At 42.5% G+C, this 17,895-nt stretch overlaps 1 protein-coding gene across 2 annotated transcripts; it reads left to right on the forward strand.

Annotated features, from left to right (window-relative positions):
- The first annotated feature begins 2,926 nt into the window (after nucleotides 1-2,926).
- FGFBP1 (fibroblast growth factor binding protein 1) lies at nucleotides 2,927-5,818 on the forward strand. Of its 2 annotated transcripts, none has more exons than XM_033410638.2 (2): nucleotides 2,927-3,083; nucleotides 4,724-5,818. In XM_033410638.2, the coding sequence occupies exon 2, from the start codon at nucleotides 4,748-4,750 to the stop codon at nucleotides 5,459-5,461; it is 714 nt and encodes a 237-aa protein (XP_033266529.1). In that variant the 5' UTR covers nucleotides 2,927-3,083; nucleotides 4,724-4,747; the 3' UTR covers nucleotides 5,462-5,818. The 2 variants fall into 2 exon arrangements, with proteins under 2 accessions (XP_033266529.1, XP_004282577.1); XM_004282529.3 differs by having other exon boundaries at nucleotides 2,931-3,083; nucleotides 4,728-5,818.
- Nucleotides 5,819-17,895: the final 12,077 nt, after the last annotated feature.

Below are 17,895 nucleotides of genomic sequence, written 5' to 3' on the forward strand. Positions count from 1 at the left end.
TAAATGTAGCATTATAATGCAAAAAGTCGATGATCGGGGAACCTGGGTGAGATGTAGGGCAAAGGAACTGTCTTTGCAAACATTTTTTAATAATACTATTCTAATATTTTTAAATATATATATTAAAGAGAGAGAAGTTTACAATTTATCAAAGTGTGGGTACATTACTTTGTTTTTAATAAAAATATTAGAAGTGGCCTCCATTTCGTCTTCCTCTAATTCTATGTCATCTGTACCACAAGGATCCAGAGTCAATTCTCCAGGAGTCAGGGAACCCCTCAGTCCTGGTAGTATGGGGAGGTGGGGAGAACCTGTAGTGGGCAGCCTTGCTGGGGCTCCAAACCTGCTTCGGTTCCCCAGTGCACTGTAGTGCAAGTGTATCATTTTCTCAGTATATCGAGCTGTGAGTTAATGTGTGGGTACATCCTTAGCACAATGCTGGCACTCTGTAAGCACTCACTGGAGGAATGGCAGTCTATTTCTCTCCATGAACATCCATAAAAAGAGGGACATGGGGAAGGATCAGGGGACAAATGACACCAACAGATAGATGATATTTGATCTGGATCTTGAAGGATGAGCCAATGTGTTCCTGGCAAAGTAGGACTGGAAGGGCATTCCAAGTAAAGGGAACAGCAGGAGCAAAAGCAGGAAGGGGACAAGCTCACCAAGTATTTAGGACATGGTGGGTGAGGGGTTTAGTGTGGCCAGATTGGACTCTGTGTGTGTGTGTGTGTGTGTGTGTCTAGAAATGAGTTTGAAATAACAGGCTGAGCTAACAGGGAGAGGGCTCCACAGCCTGGTCTAATATTGTGTCCCCTGTTTGGAAAAGAAAGGTCAAGGCGGAAGTTGGGAAGGGATCACAGGAAGGCCAAAGGTCCATGGGAAGCCAGTGGGGAAGTTCCATGTTCCCTGCCAAAGCTTAGAGTCACTTCTCAGAAAAGATCCTGGAGTCCACATGTTTCCTTCTAAATTTGCTTTGTGTCCTGACCTATTGTCTTTATCCGGAAAGAATCTGGCTGCCACTTGAGGATCAAGATGATTTTCTTGTTTTACAGGAGACCACCTTGGTCTATATCTCCTTGTGGAACAAAGCATCTTTGTCTTGCTTGGGTCCAAATAATCCCTCAAAATACCACAATGTGAGTGCCTGTTTGTGCAGGTCATGGTTCAATAACGTGTTTGTCAGAACAGTGGGAATGGATCTCCAGGTGAGCCAATTTTACATGAGGCATGGAGTTTGGGGAAATAGCCTACTTTGATGGAATTCATGAAGAAACCCATTGAACCACTGAATGAACCAGTCAACATCCACAACTCTGTGACCTTGGATTCTTGAACAGGTAGAACTTGGATGGAATCCAACCACCGTTACAACTTTTTGTATCTTTTGTTTTAGAAAATTTCAATTAGAAGCCAATTCCATGTACACACAGCTGCATGTTGGGAATCTCTTAAAAATTCATGAAATGTCCATTAAAAAAAAAAATGTGTATGGGATTCCCTGGTGGCGCAGTGGTTGAGAGTCCGCCCGCCGATGCAGGGGACGCGGGTTCGTGCCCCGGTCTGGAAAGATCCCACATGCCACGGAGTGGCTGGGTCCGTGAGCCATGGCCACTGAGCCTGTGCGTCCGGAGCCTGTGATCTGCAGCGGGAGAGGTCACAGCAGTGAGAGGCCTGCGTACCAACAAAACAACACAAAACAAAATGTGTATGTGAAAAAATTTCATTAGTTCTGAAGATACTGACCTCCATGCCAACATGTTTTCAGTCACCTGGCACTGAGTGTTGACATTTAGGTATCAGGAACTACACAGTTTGCCTCAGTCCCCACCACTCCTTATTGTTCCTGTCCCAAAGGCAAAGGTCACTTGCTATTTATTATTTATTATTATTATAGCTCTTGTGCTACTGTTTTCCTTACAGCTGAGTCAAGAAGAAAATGAAGAGTTTCTTATGCCCAAACATCATGAAAAGTAAAGTAACAAAATATAGTGAGGTCCACATCTTTGTGGAAGTGAGTTCTTTTCATATGCTCAACATGGAAACAAAATATATCTGTTTTTAAAGAATACAACTGAAGGCCATCTTATGAACCATATCTGTTCTGCTTCACTTGATGTTAATAGCTCAGCCTCCTACATAATTTAGTATGAAACCCTAAATGAGGTACTGTTATTGTCAGCTATCAATAGATGAACACATGGAGGGTCAGAGAAGTCAGGATCACAGCTAAATAAATGCTGTATCCAGGGTTCCACGAGGTTATCCTGCTACTAGACTCTGCCTAGAGAAGGCTCACCAGAGTGAGGTCCCCACCCGTGACCAAAAGGTGAATACTTTGAACAAAAACCCAGATCAGGAATTTCCAGCCTCTCAAGGCCTGAGGATTCCTCTGCCCACACAGTAACTTCAGGTGCTTCAGAGAAAACAGGATTTCAGACACTGAGATGGCTTCCCCAGCTCAGTCCCTCATTCACCGAATGTTTACAGAGTGCTGGGTAAGAAGAGATCAGACAGTGGGGCCCAGGAGTCCAGGCTTTAAACTCTAGGCTCCACATCCCCCTGGTCCTGTGAACTTGGACCAGCCCTGAATATCTCCAAGCTCCAATATTCCATCTGTAAAATGGGATGAATTATATGTTACCATATCATGGAGGGGCTGTGATAAGAATTAAGGGAAAGCTTTGAGTAAAATGGACCTATTGTTTATAACCTCCCCCACAGATTTTTCTTTTGGGATTCTCATCCCTTCATGGAGGGTCTTTGCAAGGCTGAGCTGTCCTCAACTGGCTGCCAGGGGAAAGGGAAAGGGCTTGGAAGAACCAGGTCTAATGCCATGCACGTAACCCGCCTCCCACAGGATTACACCAACCACTTTCCCTGCAGGAACTGGCTGTCTCTGAAGGGGTGTGGCTGGGAGGAGTGTGAATAAAGCTACACAAGTATATGAGCTGTCAAAACCCTGCTCCCTGGGCTCTTATATAAAGGACTTTCACTGCCTCACTGCGGATGAGACAGCAGTAAGCCTTCAAGCTCCCTCTCACATCTGGATCGTACTGGACCTGCAAACTCAGAACAAGGTAAGAACCTGGCTTTCTTAAGAGTTTCATTACCTGTCCCCCTTCCAGCTCCAATGAGGACCTCAGGTTCCTGGGGTCTGGATCCCCTCACGGACACATGGGGACTGAGTCCCAATGCCGTGAGGAATGAGTGGGTCTTTATCGAATATCCCTAGCTCCCATCCCAACTTCATTTCGGAAGCTCACAGTCTGTGACTGTCTCCCCTTTATCAGTCCTAAAGAGAGGCCATATGCCCAGGGTAGAATGAGATCAGACCTAGAACTGCCTCTTTTTAAACAAAATTCTGTATTCTTTTCAAATGGAGCACTGATAACATGAGTTATCATCATAAACTAAGCCAAACCAAATGAGTTGTTCATAATTGCTTTTTTATTTCTTGCCAATATTTTCTGAAAGGCAGAGTAAGGTGAAGGCAAGAGGTATGCAATGAGGGAGGGGTGGCATAAAGGACCAGAGAGAGAAGTTCTGGCTGCCTGTCCCAGCTTTGTCACCTGCCCACTGTGGGACCTTGGGCAATTTATTTACCAGTCTGGACCTTAACTGTCACATCTGTTGCCTGGTGGTGATGGATTTTTACCTACCAGGAAGGGCTCTTGTGCTAATTAACAAGGTGAGAATGAAATACAGGTCAAGGGCTCTGGCACATAGCCGGTGTCATATAGAAATGCTAATTCTCTTCTTTGAAATGTGGTTTTTGTTACCCACCTGATAAAATCTATGTAGTTTAGTGTAGCAGCTAAGGTCATCCTATTTATAAAATGATTTATTTTTAAAAGCATTGATTGAGGACTTTCTCTATGCCAAGCACAGTGCCTCAACAGTCTAAATGCTGTGATAGAAATTCACCTCTATTCCCCTGGTTCACTTTGCCCAGTCAATTCGGATGACCTACTCCTCCTTCATGCCTTTCCTTAGGCTCTTACTGAATCCCAGATACCCCTCCTCACAAACCCACCCATCTCAGAAGGTCCAAGCCTCATGCATGTTTAACCTTGTGTCAAGCATCACCTTTCATGTCACTTACCATGTCCTTTCTCATTGTGTGGTCATCTGAGTCCGTGTAGGACAGTGAGATAGAAATTCAGTCCACTGCAGCTGGAAGAGAGTTGACAATTATCTCATCCAGCATCTTGATTTCCAGATAAAGGATTTGAGACCCAGAGCGGGAGAGTGACTTGGCCAAGATCAAGTTGGGGACACAGTTGGGACAGACTCCTGATCAATGCTCTTTAGATTCCCCAAAGAGTTGCCTCTAAGTTTTTAAGATGTGAAACTTTCTTATTCACCTTGATAAATTCAACATCTAGTCTAGTGCACGGCCAGTAGTAGGTGCCCCATGAATGCTTACTGACTGGTGAATGAAGGAGTGAGGAGTAACTGAGTGGATGAGGGAGTGAGAGTTAATGAGGTTCAGAGGGTGGGGAAGAATGAATGAAGAGTAGGAAGTTTCTGACATTCAAGACTCAAGTCATGCAGACATGTGAATACACAGGCTGCTTGTCTACTAAGTCCAGGAAGTAGAAGGTTCCTTGATCCCACTCCAAAGCAGGCAGCCATGTGTCAGGCTGGAGGGAGGGTCATCTCGCAGCCTAGTACTGCTGGACTGCTGCCCAGCACTGACTCACCTGCTTTTTGTCAGACAGGTTCCCACCAAGTTGAAGCCATGAGGATCCACAGCCTCGCCCTGCTCTCCTTCCTCCTTCTGGCTGCTCCGATGCTCTTGGTGGAGGCCAAAAAGGAAGGGAGGAATAGACAGGGCAGCAAAGTCGGCCCAGATAAACTGCATACTCTAGGCGCGCCCCAGACTGAACCAAGCAGCCAGCCACCCAAGCGCCTGACCAAAGGCAAGTTCATCACCCAAGACCATGCCGACTGCAAATGGGTGGTGACCAAGCAGGAGGAGGGCATTGCCCTGAAGGTCGCATGTACCCGACAGGACAACGAGTTTTCCTGTTTCTTCACCGGCAATCCAACCTCATGCCTAGAATCAGACAAAAAGAATGCCTACTGGAAACAAATTGGCCGGAATCTGCGTTCGCAGAAGGTCATCTGTGGTGATGCCAAGAGCATCCTGAAGACCAGGGTGTGCAGAAAGAAGTTTCCAGAATCCAACCTCAAGCTGGTTAACTCCACTCTGATTAGGATCAAGAAACCCAGCCAGGAGTTAACGGAGCCCTCTCCCAAGGAGCAGAGCAAGGTCAAAGTGACCACCCCCATCAGCCCAGCAAAGACCCAGACCATGAACACCAAAGATCCTGAGTGTGTGGAAGACCCAGACTTGGTAAACCAGAGGAAGACGGCCCTGGAGTACTGTGGGGAGTCCTGGAGCTCTTTCTGCAAATTCTTCATGTCCATGGTACAGGGCAGTTCATGCTAATGAGGTCAAAAGAGAACAGAATCCATTAGGAGGTGTCACGTCAAAGCCCTTCCATATGCTGTAAAGATCTCCCAGTTCCCTGTAAGATGAACATTTGTGCTGTAGGAGTGCAATGGATTATTTAAACAGATTTTATAATTTTTGTTTCTGTATTTTGGAATTTGTTTTATATTCATTTCCTTACATGTGATTTTAAGAGGCTGTGGACCTCTCTATGCTTCCATGGCCCACAAAGCTATGTTTCTATGAGCAGTAAGGACCAGTCTTTGAGCTGAATGAGTCAGAGTGATGATTTCAGTGCAATGCTCTTTCTGCCCAATTACCAAATGTAATAAAGCTCTGTGCGTTTTTCAGGAATATGTTCAACCATTGTTTGGTTTCTCTATGTTGGTTCCAATGAACTCATAAACTGGTCCTCATATACCAGTAGAGAAAAAAATCCTGTTCATCACTCATCCCAAATCATCCCATAAGGTGGCCCATTCCTGAATCCCTATCTTCATACTTTCATGCTTTGGTCTGTGGTATGTTGATACTTACTGAACTGATTTCAAGTGGGACACCTGGAGCATAATGTGATGAAGACACCTGTCAGGGGCTCACAGATGGTAAGAGGGGAGGCAAGATTTGAACCCAGGCTAGAGGAACACCCTCCTCTGATTCAAGTCTGGGCTGCCCATGACCACTTGCCATATGTGGGACTCCTGACCTCGGGGAGCTCATTTCAGGCCTGGGGGAGATGGGTCTAGGTAAGTACAGTGCCCTGAGATGAAGACTCTAACACAAGGGGAAAAGGCAGGGTGGAAAACCAGAGAGAAGAGGCAGAAATTTCTGGAAGATCTCAGGTTGAGCTTCACAGAAGAGGTGATACTGGGGTTGGAATTTGGAGAGAGTATCTTTAGGTAGGAAATGGGCAGAATGGAGGCACATTAGACAGATGACACAGGTATGAAAGCAAAGAGATGAGAAAAATCCTAAAAGATGGGAAAGGCCACATGGGTAGAAGGTGGTGGGATACAGGGGTGACATTGCTGTTAGTCATTTACATGTTAGTCTGAAAGATCTCAAGGGGTTTAAATTCAAGACCTGGGGAGAGAAAAGGATGTAGCCCCAGTGTCGTGTCACAATTCCACAAAGAACAAAAAGTGAGGAAGAGAAGTTGGTAAAAGTACTGTTCTCTGGAGTCTTTATAGAGTTGATGTCAGGGAGGAATGGCAGATGGAGTGGAAGAGGGGCCTCCTACACTCACCAGCCTACCAGGACCTACATGGAGGGTTGTCAATGACCACCCAGAGTGTGACAGCCTCAGAGTACATTTGGATATCATCCTCAACATCATCAACACTAATAGTTCTCTCTCACTCGCTGTGCACCAGGCACTGTGCTAAGCACTTTCCATGGAGTATGAGTGCATTCATTCACTCACTCATTCACCCAGCACATAATTTATTGTACATCAACTCTGCCAGCCCCTGTCCTAGGGGCTGGAGAGACAGTAGTACACCAGGGATGAACGCTCTGCCTCCATGGAGCTACCAGTGGGGAAAGAGACCAAAAACTCACAAATATACAAGTGACAGAGAGGAAAAGTCAAGGAGGAGAAAGGGGTGAAAGCAATGGATTGTCACCAGCCTTAGATGAGATGGTCAAGGGAGGCCTCTCGGTGGAGGTGACTTTTGAGGTCAGACCCAAATGCAGTGAGGAATCAAGCCAGGTGACTATGTGGAGTAAGAATGTTCTAAACAGTCAGTGCAAATGTTCTGAAATTAATTAATGAGCTATGAGCTCCTACTATGTACCAGGTATGGTTCTAGGGGATGAAAATAACAGCAAACAAAAAAATTTCTATCTTAGTGGTGCTTATATTCCAATGACTGGATTCTGCTTGGCGTGTTCAGAAACATTAAAGATGGCAGTGTCATTGCAGGGCAGGACCAAGGACCTGACCTGTGAACCTGACTCCCACTCTCAAGAGAACTGAACCACCACCCCAGATCCTCCCTAAGCTCCCTCTAGCCACACCACGGGAAGGACATTTCCCTTGAAGGTCTACACAGATTGTCAACCCTGTGGCCACTGCTCCCTCACTCACACATCTCAATTCTACTCACACATCTCCTGAGATAGGAAAAGACGGTTAAACAGTTCCAGGGGTCATTAAATAATAACTCTGGTCTGGTCTGGGTGACATAAATATTGGAGAACCGATTAGACCAGACCGAAAGCCATCTTATATTCCATTCCAGGCCCTGAAGTTGTTGGTTCTTCTGGTTCACTACTGGCCTTTGGCCACTGGCAGAGCTGGGAGGAGGTCTGTCCAACGTGGTGGAGTCAGCTGGACCTGGGCTAGAGGTTTGCCTCTGACATCTCCCAACTAAGGTTTCTGAGCCAATTATTTAACCCTCTGGGATCCAATAAGTTCATCTCAACAATGAGAATCATTTGGATGACGACAACACTGCTGGAAAAAGGAAGAAGAAAGAAAGAAAAAAGGAGGGAAGGAAGAGAGAAAGGAAGGGCAACAACGGGGAGCAGAATAATAATAATAAAAGTCTATTGATAGTGTTATTGGATTGCTTAAACCAAAGCAATCCAGAAGCTGCTCTATCTTCAGACTTTGCAATTACCCAGGTTAATGAATCACCTTACCGTTAAACTTTTCTTAACGGGGATAATGAAATCAGCTTTAGAGCTGTTGTAAGACATTCATTGGTCAATAAATCTAAAGCGCCCAGTGCCCCATGGCTTACACAATGGGTATTCTACACATCTGACCGTCTAAAGTCCATGGCACAAGAATGGCTTGTGGATGTAGCTCAGAACTTCCTTATGTAAATTCTTCAAAGTGTAAGTTTTCTTTTTTCTAACACAATAAGCAAAGGGTAGCAACCATTATTTATCAGTTGTATGTGACTGTGGCTTTGCCCCGTTCTCTCTCTCTCTTTTTTTAAAAAGATATCTTGATTTATTAATGATAATTGAAAAATACAATAAAAACACATTGTAACAAGGAAATACCCTAGAAAAAATTTTAAATCAAAGATATAAGAAGAAAAGAGAGAGTATATAAGGAAATAAGAAGATCAGTCTAGAACCTTGCTACTCAAGGTGTGGTCCCAGACCAGAAGTATTGACATCTCTTGGTACCTTGTCAGATATAAAGATTCTCAGGCCCCATTCCAGATCTATTACATTGAAATCTGCATTTTAATAAGATCCCCAGGTGATTTGGGTGCACACTAAATTTGGAGAAATTTATAAGATCCAATACATTAGTTAGGATGCTTTTGGTTTCAAGTATGAGAAAACCATTTCAAAGCTTTTATATATAAGGATATAAGGATAGTTTGTGGTTTTTTTATATAAGGATAATTTGTGGATATAAGCTTTAATATAAGGATAGTTTGTGGCTTTAAATATAAGGATAGTTTGTGGTTTTTTTAACATCTTTATTGGAGTATAATTGCTTTACAATTGTGTGTTATTTCCTGCTTCATAACAAAGTGAATCAGTTATACATATACATATATCATCAATTCTCCTCCCTCTTGCATCTCCCTCCCACCCTCCCTATCCCACCCCTCTAGGTGGTCACAAAGCACCAAGCTGATCTCCCTGTGCTATATGTCTGCTTCCCACTAACTGTCTATTTTACATTTGGTAGTGTATATATGTCCATGCCACTCTCTCACTTTGTCCCAGCTCACTCTTCCTGCTTCCCGTGTCCTCAAGTCCATTCTCTACACCTGCATCTTTATTCCTGTCCTGCCCCTAGGTTCTTCAGAACCCTTTTTTTTTTTTTTTTTAGATTCCATAATATGTGTTAGCATACGGTATTTATTTTTCTTTTTCTGACTTACTTCACTCTGTATGACAGTCTCTAGGTCCATCCACCTCACTACAAACAACTCAATTTCATTTCTTTTTATGGCTGAGTAATATTCCATTGTATATATGTGCCACATCTTCTTTACCCATTCATCTGTCAATGGACACTTAGGTTGCTTCCATGTGCTGGCTATTGTAAATACTCCTGCAATGAACATTGTGGTACATGACTCTTTTTGAATTATAGTTTTCTCAGGGTATATGCCCAGTAGTGGGATTGCTGGGTCATATGGTAGTTCTATGTTAAATTTTTTAAGGAACCTCCATACTGTTCTCCATAGTGGCTGTATCAATTTACATTCCCACCAGCAGTGCAAAAGGGCTCCCCTTTCTCCACACACCCTCTCCAACATTTATTGTTTGTAGATTTTTTGATGATGGCCATTCTGACAGGTGTGAGGTGATATCTCTTTGTAGTTTTGATTTGCATTTCTCTAATGATTAGTGATGATGAGCAACCTTTCATATGTTTGTTGGAAATCTGTATATCTTCTTCGGAGAAATGTCTATTTAGGTATTCTGCCCATTTTTGGATTGGGTTTTTTGCTTTTTTCATATTGAGTTGCATGTGTTGCGTATAAATTTTGGAGATTAATCCTTTGTCAGTTGCTTCATTTGCAAATATTTTCTCCCATTCTGAGGGTTGTCTTTTCATCTTGTTTATGGTTTCCTTGGATGTTCAAAAGCTTTTAAGTTTCATTAGGTCCCATTTGTTTATTTTTGTTTTTATTTCCATTTCTCTAGGAGGTGGGTCAAAAAGGATCTTGCTGCAATTTATGTCCTAGAGTGTTCTGCCTATGTTTTCCTCTAAGAGTTTTATAGTGTCTGGCCTTACATTTAGGTCTTTAATCCATTTTGAGTTTATTTTTGTGTATGGTGTTAGGGAGTGGTCTAATTTCATTCTTTTACATGTAGCTGTCCAGCTTTCCCAGCACCACGTATTAAAGAGACTGTCTTTTCTCCATTGTATATCCTTGCCTCCTTTATCAAAAATAAGGTGACCATATGTGCGTGGGTTTGTCTCTGCATTTTCTATCCTGTTCCATTGATCTATATTTCTGTTTTTGTACCAGTACCATACTGTCTTGATTACTGTAGATTTGTAGTATAGTCTGAAGTCAGGGAGCCTGATTCCTCCAGCTCCATTTCTCTTTCTCAAGATTGCTTTGGCTATTTGGGGTCTTTTGTGTTTCCATACAAATTGTGAAATTTTTTGTTCTAGTTCTGTGAAACATGCCGTTGGTAGTTTGATAGGGATTGCATTGAATCTGTAGATTGCTTTGGGTAGTAGAGTCATTTTCACAATGTTGATTCTTCCAATCGAAGAACATGGTATATCTCTCCATCTGTTTGTATCATCTTTAATGTTTTTCATCAGTGTCTTATAGTTTTCTGCATATAGGTCTTTTGTCTCCTTAGGTAGGTTTATTCCTAGGTATTTTATTCTTTTTGTTGCAATGGTGAATGGGAGTGTTTCCTTAATTTCTCTTTCAGATTTTTCATCATTAGTGTATAGGAATGCAAGAGATTTCTGTGCATTAATTTTGTATCCTGCTACTTTACCAAATTCCTTGATTGGCTCTAGTAGTTTTCTGGTAGCATCTTTAGGATTCTCTATGTACAATATCATGTCATCTGTATACAGTGACAGCTTTACTTTTCTTTTCCAATTTGGATTCCTTTTATTTCTTTTTGTTCTCTGATTGCTGTGGCTAAAATTTCCAAAACTTTGTTGAATGATAGTGGTGAGAGTGGACAACCTTGTCTTGTTCCTGATCTTAGAGGAAATGGTTTTCAGTTTTTCACCATTGAGAATGGTGTTGGCTGTGGGTTTGACATATATGGCCTTTATTATGTTGAGGTAAGTTCCCTCTATGCCTACATTCTGCAGGGTTTTTATCATAAATGGGTGTTGAATTTTGTCAAAAGATTTCTCTGCATCTATTGAGATGATCATATGTTTTTTCTCCTTCAATTTGTTAATATGGTGTATCACATTGATTGATATGCGTATTTTGAAGAATCCTTGCATTCCAGGAATAAACCCATTTGATCATGGTGTATGATCTTTTTAATGTGCTGTTGCATCCTGTTTGCTTGTATTTTGTTGAGGATTTTTGCATCTCTGTTCATCAGTGATATTGGCCTATAGTTTTCTTTCTTTGTGACATCTTTGTCTGGTTTTGGTATCAGGGTGATGGTGGCCTCATAGAATGAGTTTGGGAGTGTTCCTCCCTCTGCTATATTTTGGAAGAGTTTGAGAAGGATAGGAGTTAGCTCTTCTTTAAATGTTTGATAGAATTCGCCTGTGAAGCCATCTGGTCCTGGGCTTTTGTTTGTTGGAAGATTTTTAATCACAGTCTCAATTTCAGTGCTTGTGATTGATCTTGTTATATTTTCTATTTCTTCCTGGTTCAGTCTCAGAAGGTTGTGCTTTTCTAAGAATTTGTCCATTTCTTCTAGGTTGTCCATTTTATTGGCATATAGTTGCTTGTAGTAATCTCTCATGATTCTCTGTATTTCTGCAGTGTCAGTTGTTACTTCTCCTTTTTCATTTCTAATTCTGTTGATTTGAGTCTTCTCCCTTTTTTTCTTGATGAGTCTGGCTAATGGTTTATCAAGTTTGTTTATCTTCTTAAAGAACCAGCTTTTAGTTTTATTGATCTTTGCTGTCATTTCCTTCATTTCTTTTTCATTTATTTCTGCTCTGATCTTTCTGATTTATTTCCTTGAGCTAACTGGGGGTTTTTGTTCTTCTTTCTCTAATTGCTTTTGGTGTAAGGTTAGGTTTTTTATTTGAGATGTTTCCTGTTTCTTGCGGTATGATTGTATTGCTATAAACTTCCCTCTTAGAACTGCTCTTGCTGCATCCCATAGGTTTTGGTTTGTTATGTTTTCATTGTCATTTGTTTCTAGGTATTTTTTTTTACTTCCTCTTTGATTTCTTCAGTGATCTCTTGGTTATTCAGTATTGTATTGTTTAGCCTCCACGTGTTTGTATTTTTTACAGATTTTTTCCTGTAATTCATATCTAGTGTCGTAGCATTGTGGTCGGACAAGATACTTGATATGATTTCAATTTTCTTAAATTTACTGAGGCTTTATTGATGACCCAAGATACGATCTATCTGGAGAATATTCCATGAGCACTTGAGAAGAAAGTGTATTCCGTTGTTTTTTGTTGGAATGTCCTACAAATATCAATTAAGTCCATCTTGTTTAATGTATCATTTAAAGCTTGTGTTTCCTTATTTATTTTCATTTTGGATGATCTGTCCATTGGTGAAAGCAGAGTGTTAAAGTCCACTACTATGACTGTGTTTCTGTCAATTTCCCCTTTTATGGCTGTTAGCATTTGCCTTATGTATTGAGGTACTCCTATGTTGGGTGCATAAATATTTACAATTCTTATATCTTCTTCTTGGATTGATCCCTTGATCATTATGTTGTGTCCTTCTTTGTCTCTTGTAATTGTCTTTATTTTCAAGTCTGTTTTGTCTGATGTGAGATTGCTACTCCAGCTTTCTTTTGATTTCCATTTGTATGGAATATCTTTTTCCATCCCCTCACTTTCAGTCTGTATGTGTCCCTAGGTCTGAAGTGGGTCTCTTGTAGACAGCATATATAAGGGTCTTGTTTTTCTATCCATTCAGCCAGTCTATGTGTTTTGGTGGGAGCATTTAATCCCTTTACAGTTAAGGTTATTATTGTTATGTATGTTCTTATTACCATTTTCTTAATTGTTTGGGGTTTGTTATTGTAGGTCTTTTCCTTTACTTGTGTTTCCTGCCTAGAGAAGTTCCTTTAACCTTTGTTGTAAAGCTGGTTTGGTGGTGCTGAATTCTCTTAGCTTTTGCTTGTCTGTAAAGGTTTTAATTTCTCCTTCGAATCTGAATGAGATCCTTGCTGGGTAAAGTAATCTTGATTGTAGGTTTTTTCCTTTCATCACTTTGAATATGCCTTACCACTCCCTTCTGGCTTGCAGAGTTTCTGCTGAAGTTTCAGCTGTTAACCTTATGGGGATTCCCTTGCACGTTATTTGTTGTTTTTCCCTTGCTGCTTTTAATATTTTTTCTTTGTATTTAATTTTTGGTAGTTTTATTAATATGTGTCTTGGCATGTTTTCCTTGGATTTGTCCTGTATGGGACTCTCCGCACATCCTGGACTTGATTGACTATTTCCTTTCACATATTAGGGAAGTTTTCAACTATAATATCTTCAAATACTTTCTCAGTCCCTTTCTTTTTGTCTTCTTTTTCTTGGACCCCTATAATTCAAATGTTGGTGTGTTTAAGGTTGTCGCAGAGGTCTCTGAGACTGTCCTCAATTCTTTTCATTCTTTTTTCTTTATTCTGCTCTGCAGTAGTTACTTCCACTATTTTATCTTCCAGGTCACTTATCCGTTCTTCTGCCTCAGTTATTCTGCTATTGATTCCTTCTAGAGAATTTTAAATTTCATTTATTTTAGTGTTCATCATTGTTTGTTTGCTTTTTCCTTCTCTAAGGTCCTTTTTAGATGTGTCTTGTATTTTTGCTATTCTATTTCCAAGATTTTGTATCGTCTTTACTATCATTACTCTGAATTCTTTTTCAGGTAGACTGCCTATTTCCTCTTCATTTGTTTGATCTGGTGGGTTTTACCTTGCTCCTTCATCTGCTGTGGTTTTCTCTGTCTTCTCATTTTGCTTAACTTACTGTGTTTGGGATCTCCTTTTCACAAGCTGCAGGTTCATAGTTCCCGTTGTTTTTGGTGTCTGCCCCCAGTGGCTAAGGTTGGTTCAGTGGGTTGTGTAGGGTTCCTGGTGGAGGGGACTGGTGCCTGTGTTCTGGTGGATGAGGCTGGATCTTGTCTTTCTGGTGGGTGGGACCACGTCCGGTAGTGTGTTTTGTGGTGTCTGTGACCTTATTATGATTTTAGGTAGTCTCTCTGCTAATGGGTGGGCTTGTGTTTCTCTCTTGCTAGTTGTTTGGCATAGGGTGTCCAGCACTGTAGCTTGCTAGTTGTTGAGTGGAGCTGGGTTTTTGTGTTGAGATGGAGATCTCTGGGAAAGCTTTCACCGTTTGATTTTACATTGAGCTGGGAGGTCTCTGGTGGACCAATGTCCTGAACTCGGCTCTCCCACCTCAGAGGCACAGGCCTGACATCTGACTGGAGCACTAGGACCCTGTCAGCCACACAGCTTTTGGGAAGTCTGAGGTCTTCTGCCAGCATTCAGTAGGTGTTCTGTAGGAGTTGTTCCACGTGTAGATGTATTTCTGATGTATTTGTGGAGAGGAAGATGATCTCCACATCTTACTCCTCTGCCATCTTGAAGGTCTCCCTGCTCCGTTCTCTTTTTTACTCCGTAGGTGTTTCATCTAACCCGTAGGTGTTTCATCCTCATTTTCTGGATGAGGAAACTGAGGCTCAGAGAAGCTGAACCACTTGCCAGGGTCACAAAGCCTGGGAGAGGCTGAGCCTAGGGAGAAGGCAGGTCTGGAGGCCCCCAAGCTCTTTCTGCCTCTGCAGCTCAGGATTTCTTCACTGGGTGAGAGAAGAGGGACATTTGTGGTCTTTAGATGTGGGCCAAGCCATAAAGCAGGATGAGCAGGATGCATCTGCCCCTTCCATGTGTACAGCCCTTCTATGTACTTACAAAGAGAAAGTTCCAGAAGCTCAAGCTTCCATTCGTGCACAGTCTTTCATCATAGTCACATCCTGGGGGGATGTTTTTAAAACACAATAAAAAATTTAAAAAGACAACACAGACTTTACACAAGATTTTATCCAACTTGGCACTCTGTATTTTCTCTCTGAGGGCTTTCTGCATATGAAGTGAAGGAGCCAGAATGTGTGCAGTGTGTGTGTGTGTGTGTGTGTGTGTGTGTGTGTGGTGTCCCTATAGGAATTATTCTCTTGGTAACAAAACACAGGAAGCTCTCAGGTGGGTAAGAGGTGCTGAGTGGTGGAAATTCTGCATCCCCTAAAGCTGCTCAGTGATGGGAATGTCTTGTATTCCTTATAAAACTACATCTCAGCAGAAAAAAAGAAACAGGGCCTCTTCCTTCCATTGGCTCTGGCTCTGTGTTGTGGTAACTCACAACAAAACCAATGTCGTCTTGAACCTCTGGAATCCAGTGCATCTCACCTGGCATCCTACCCAGCCACCTCTTTCCCCAGCCTCTCTTCTAAATTGTTTTTGGCAGGACAAGCAAAGGAGGCAAAAGTGTTTGGTGCTGACAGCCCCCATGCAAATACAAGGCCAGGCATCACTTGTGGAGTTGGTTTTCATAGCACTTCACGTTGAATGCTCACTTTGAAATCTCTCACTCAAAAACATTTCATGAATATGCAAGAAAACACTTATTAGGAGCCCTGCTAAGTGAGGGATAAGGATGGGGGAGTGGGGAGAAGATTCTAGGGAAAGGCTCTTTGGGGGCCTGGTGAGTTTGAGGTGGGTTATCCAGGGAAGATTTTCTTCAGGTATTTGGATATGTGGGTAATAACATAGCAAAGATGATTTCTGTCTTGTCTATCACTATAGCCCCAGCCCTTAGGGTACAACCAAGCACATAAGAGATTCTCAAAAAATACTGGCTGAATAAATAAAAGAGGAGAGAAATTATGGCAAGAGCAAAGATTATGGGCTTCAGAGTAAAAAAAAAAAAACTGGGTTTGAGTTTCTAGTTGTGTGACCTGAGACAAGTTATATTTTCTATCTCAGCCTCAGGTTCTCCATCTATAAAGTGGGTCTAAGAAAATCCATCCAATAAGAATTAGAAGTAATTTAATTAAAGTCTAAAGCATGAGGCTTACACAAATGGATCATTAAGATTTTATATCAGTGAATAAATGAATGAATGAGGCCATTAGCTGAGGGAAGAGACAAGAAGACAATTTTCTAAAAAGATTGCACAAGTCTCAAAATATGCCATGCCAAGGGCCTGACAGTCAAATGGACCCTGGCTGTTTCTAATTTCCTCCCAAAGACCACACTCTACCTAATGGCCGTTAAGCATCCCACACTCGTAGCCTGAACGGAAGGACTTTCCATGGAGTAGGAGAAAAGGTGAAGACAAAGTTTGTTCTTTAGGGCAAAATTTGTGCCTTTTTTAACAGCCTTCTAGCTCACTTGCCATGGTTCCTCCTCCTCGTCTCCCTCAGTTCTACAGCTAGGGGGCTCTGGAGCTCAACCCAGCACCTGGTTCCGGGTCATCTCTCCCAGTGTCACTGTTTTATATGTCATCTGTCCACTCATGACTCCCGCATTTATATCTCCAGCCATAGCTGTCCCCTAACCTCCAGCTGCCCTCTCAGCATCGCTGCTTGGATACCCAAAAGGTATCTTAAACATCAAACATCCATGTCCAAATGCGCTGCTGACCTTCCCCCTAGATGCCTGCTCCTTCCATGTTTTCTCCCAACTCAGTTCACGGTAACGCCATCCTTCCAACTGCTCAGGGCAGAACGCTCCAAGAGTCATATTTGCCTCTTCTCACGCTGTACATCCCGTTCATCTACAAGTTCTTCCATCTCCACTTTCAGAATACAATCCGGAACATGGCTTTTTGCCACTTAATTACTGCCAGTCTCTCCTACTGGCGGATTATTGCAATTGTGTTCTGACCCATCTCCCTGCTTCTGGTCTTGCCTCCTGCAGTCTATTCCAGTACAGTAGCCAGAAACTCCCCCTAATGTACAAGTAGGACCACCTTGCTTCTCTGCTAAAAGCTCTTCAATGACTCACCATCTCACTCAGAGTAAATGCCAAAAATACTCGTGATGTCTTGCAGAGCCCTGGGTGACCCAGTCCCCTCATTCCATTCTGACCTGAACTCCTATGACATAACCCCTGGATTACTCTGCTCCAGCCACACTGGCCTTGCTGTCTTTGGAGCTCACCCTGCACTCTCCTGCCCCAGGACCTTTGCACTTGCTCTTCTCTTTACCTGGAGAGCTCCCTTACTTCTTTCAGATCCCTACTCAAATATCCCCCTAGTCCTCAATCCTGCTTTATTTTCCCCAAACAGTTGTCACCACCTGACACAAACTCGACTTACCTGTTTCCCTTGCTATTGGCTTATTGTCTGTCTCCCCTTAGAATATAAGCTCCCTGAGAGCTGACTTTGCTTTGGTCACTGCTGTTTCTTTACACCTTTTGTACAAAGACTGGATCTCAATAAAATCTCTCTCTTTTTTTGTTTGTTTGTTTGTTTGTTTTGTTTTTCGGTACCCGGGCCTCTCACTGCTGTGGCCTCTTCCGTTGTGGAGCACAGGCTCCGGACGCTCAGGCTCAGCGGCCATGGCTCACGGGCCCAGCCGCTCCGCAGCATGTGAGATCTTCCCGGATCGTTGCACGAACCCGTGTCCCCTGCATCGGCAGGCAGACTCTCAACCACTGCACCACCAGGGAAGCCCAAAATCTCTCTTTACAAAAACAGATTTAACACGAGAGTTATTTTAGTGTCAGACAGCGCTCAGCCCCAATTCCTGTTCCAGCAATGTGATTGAGGTTAAATTACTTACACTCAATAAGTCTTAATTTCCTTATCTGGAAAACGGCAA

Source organism: Orcinus orca, chromosome 4, assembly GCF_937001465.1.
Source record: "Orcinus orca chromosome 4, mOrcOrc1.1, whole genome shotgun sequence".
Lineage (NCBI taxonomy): Eukaryota > Metazoa > Chordata > Mammalia > Artiodactyla > Delphinidae > Orcinus > Orcinus orca.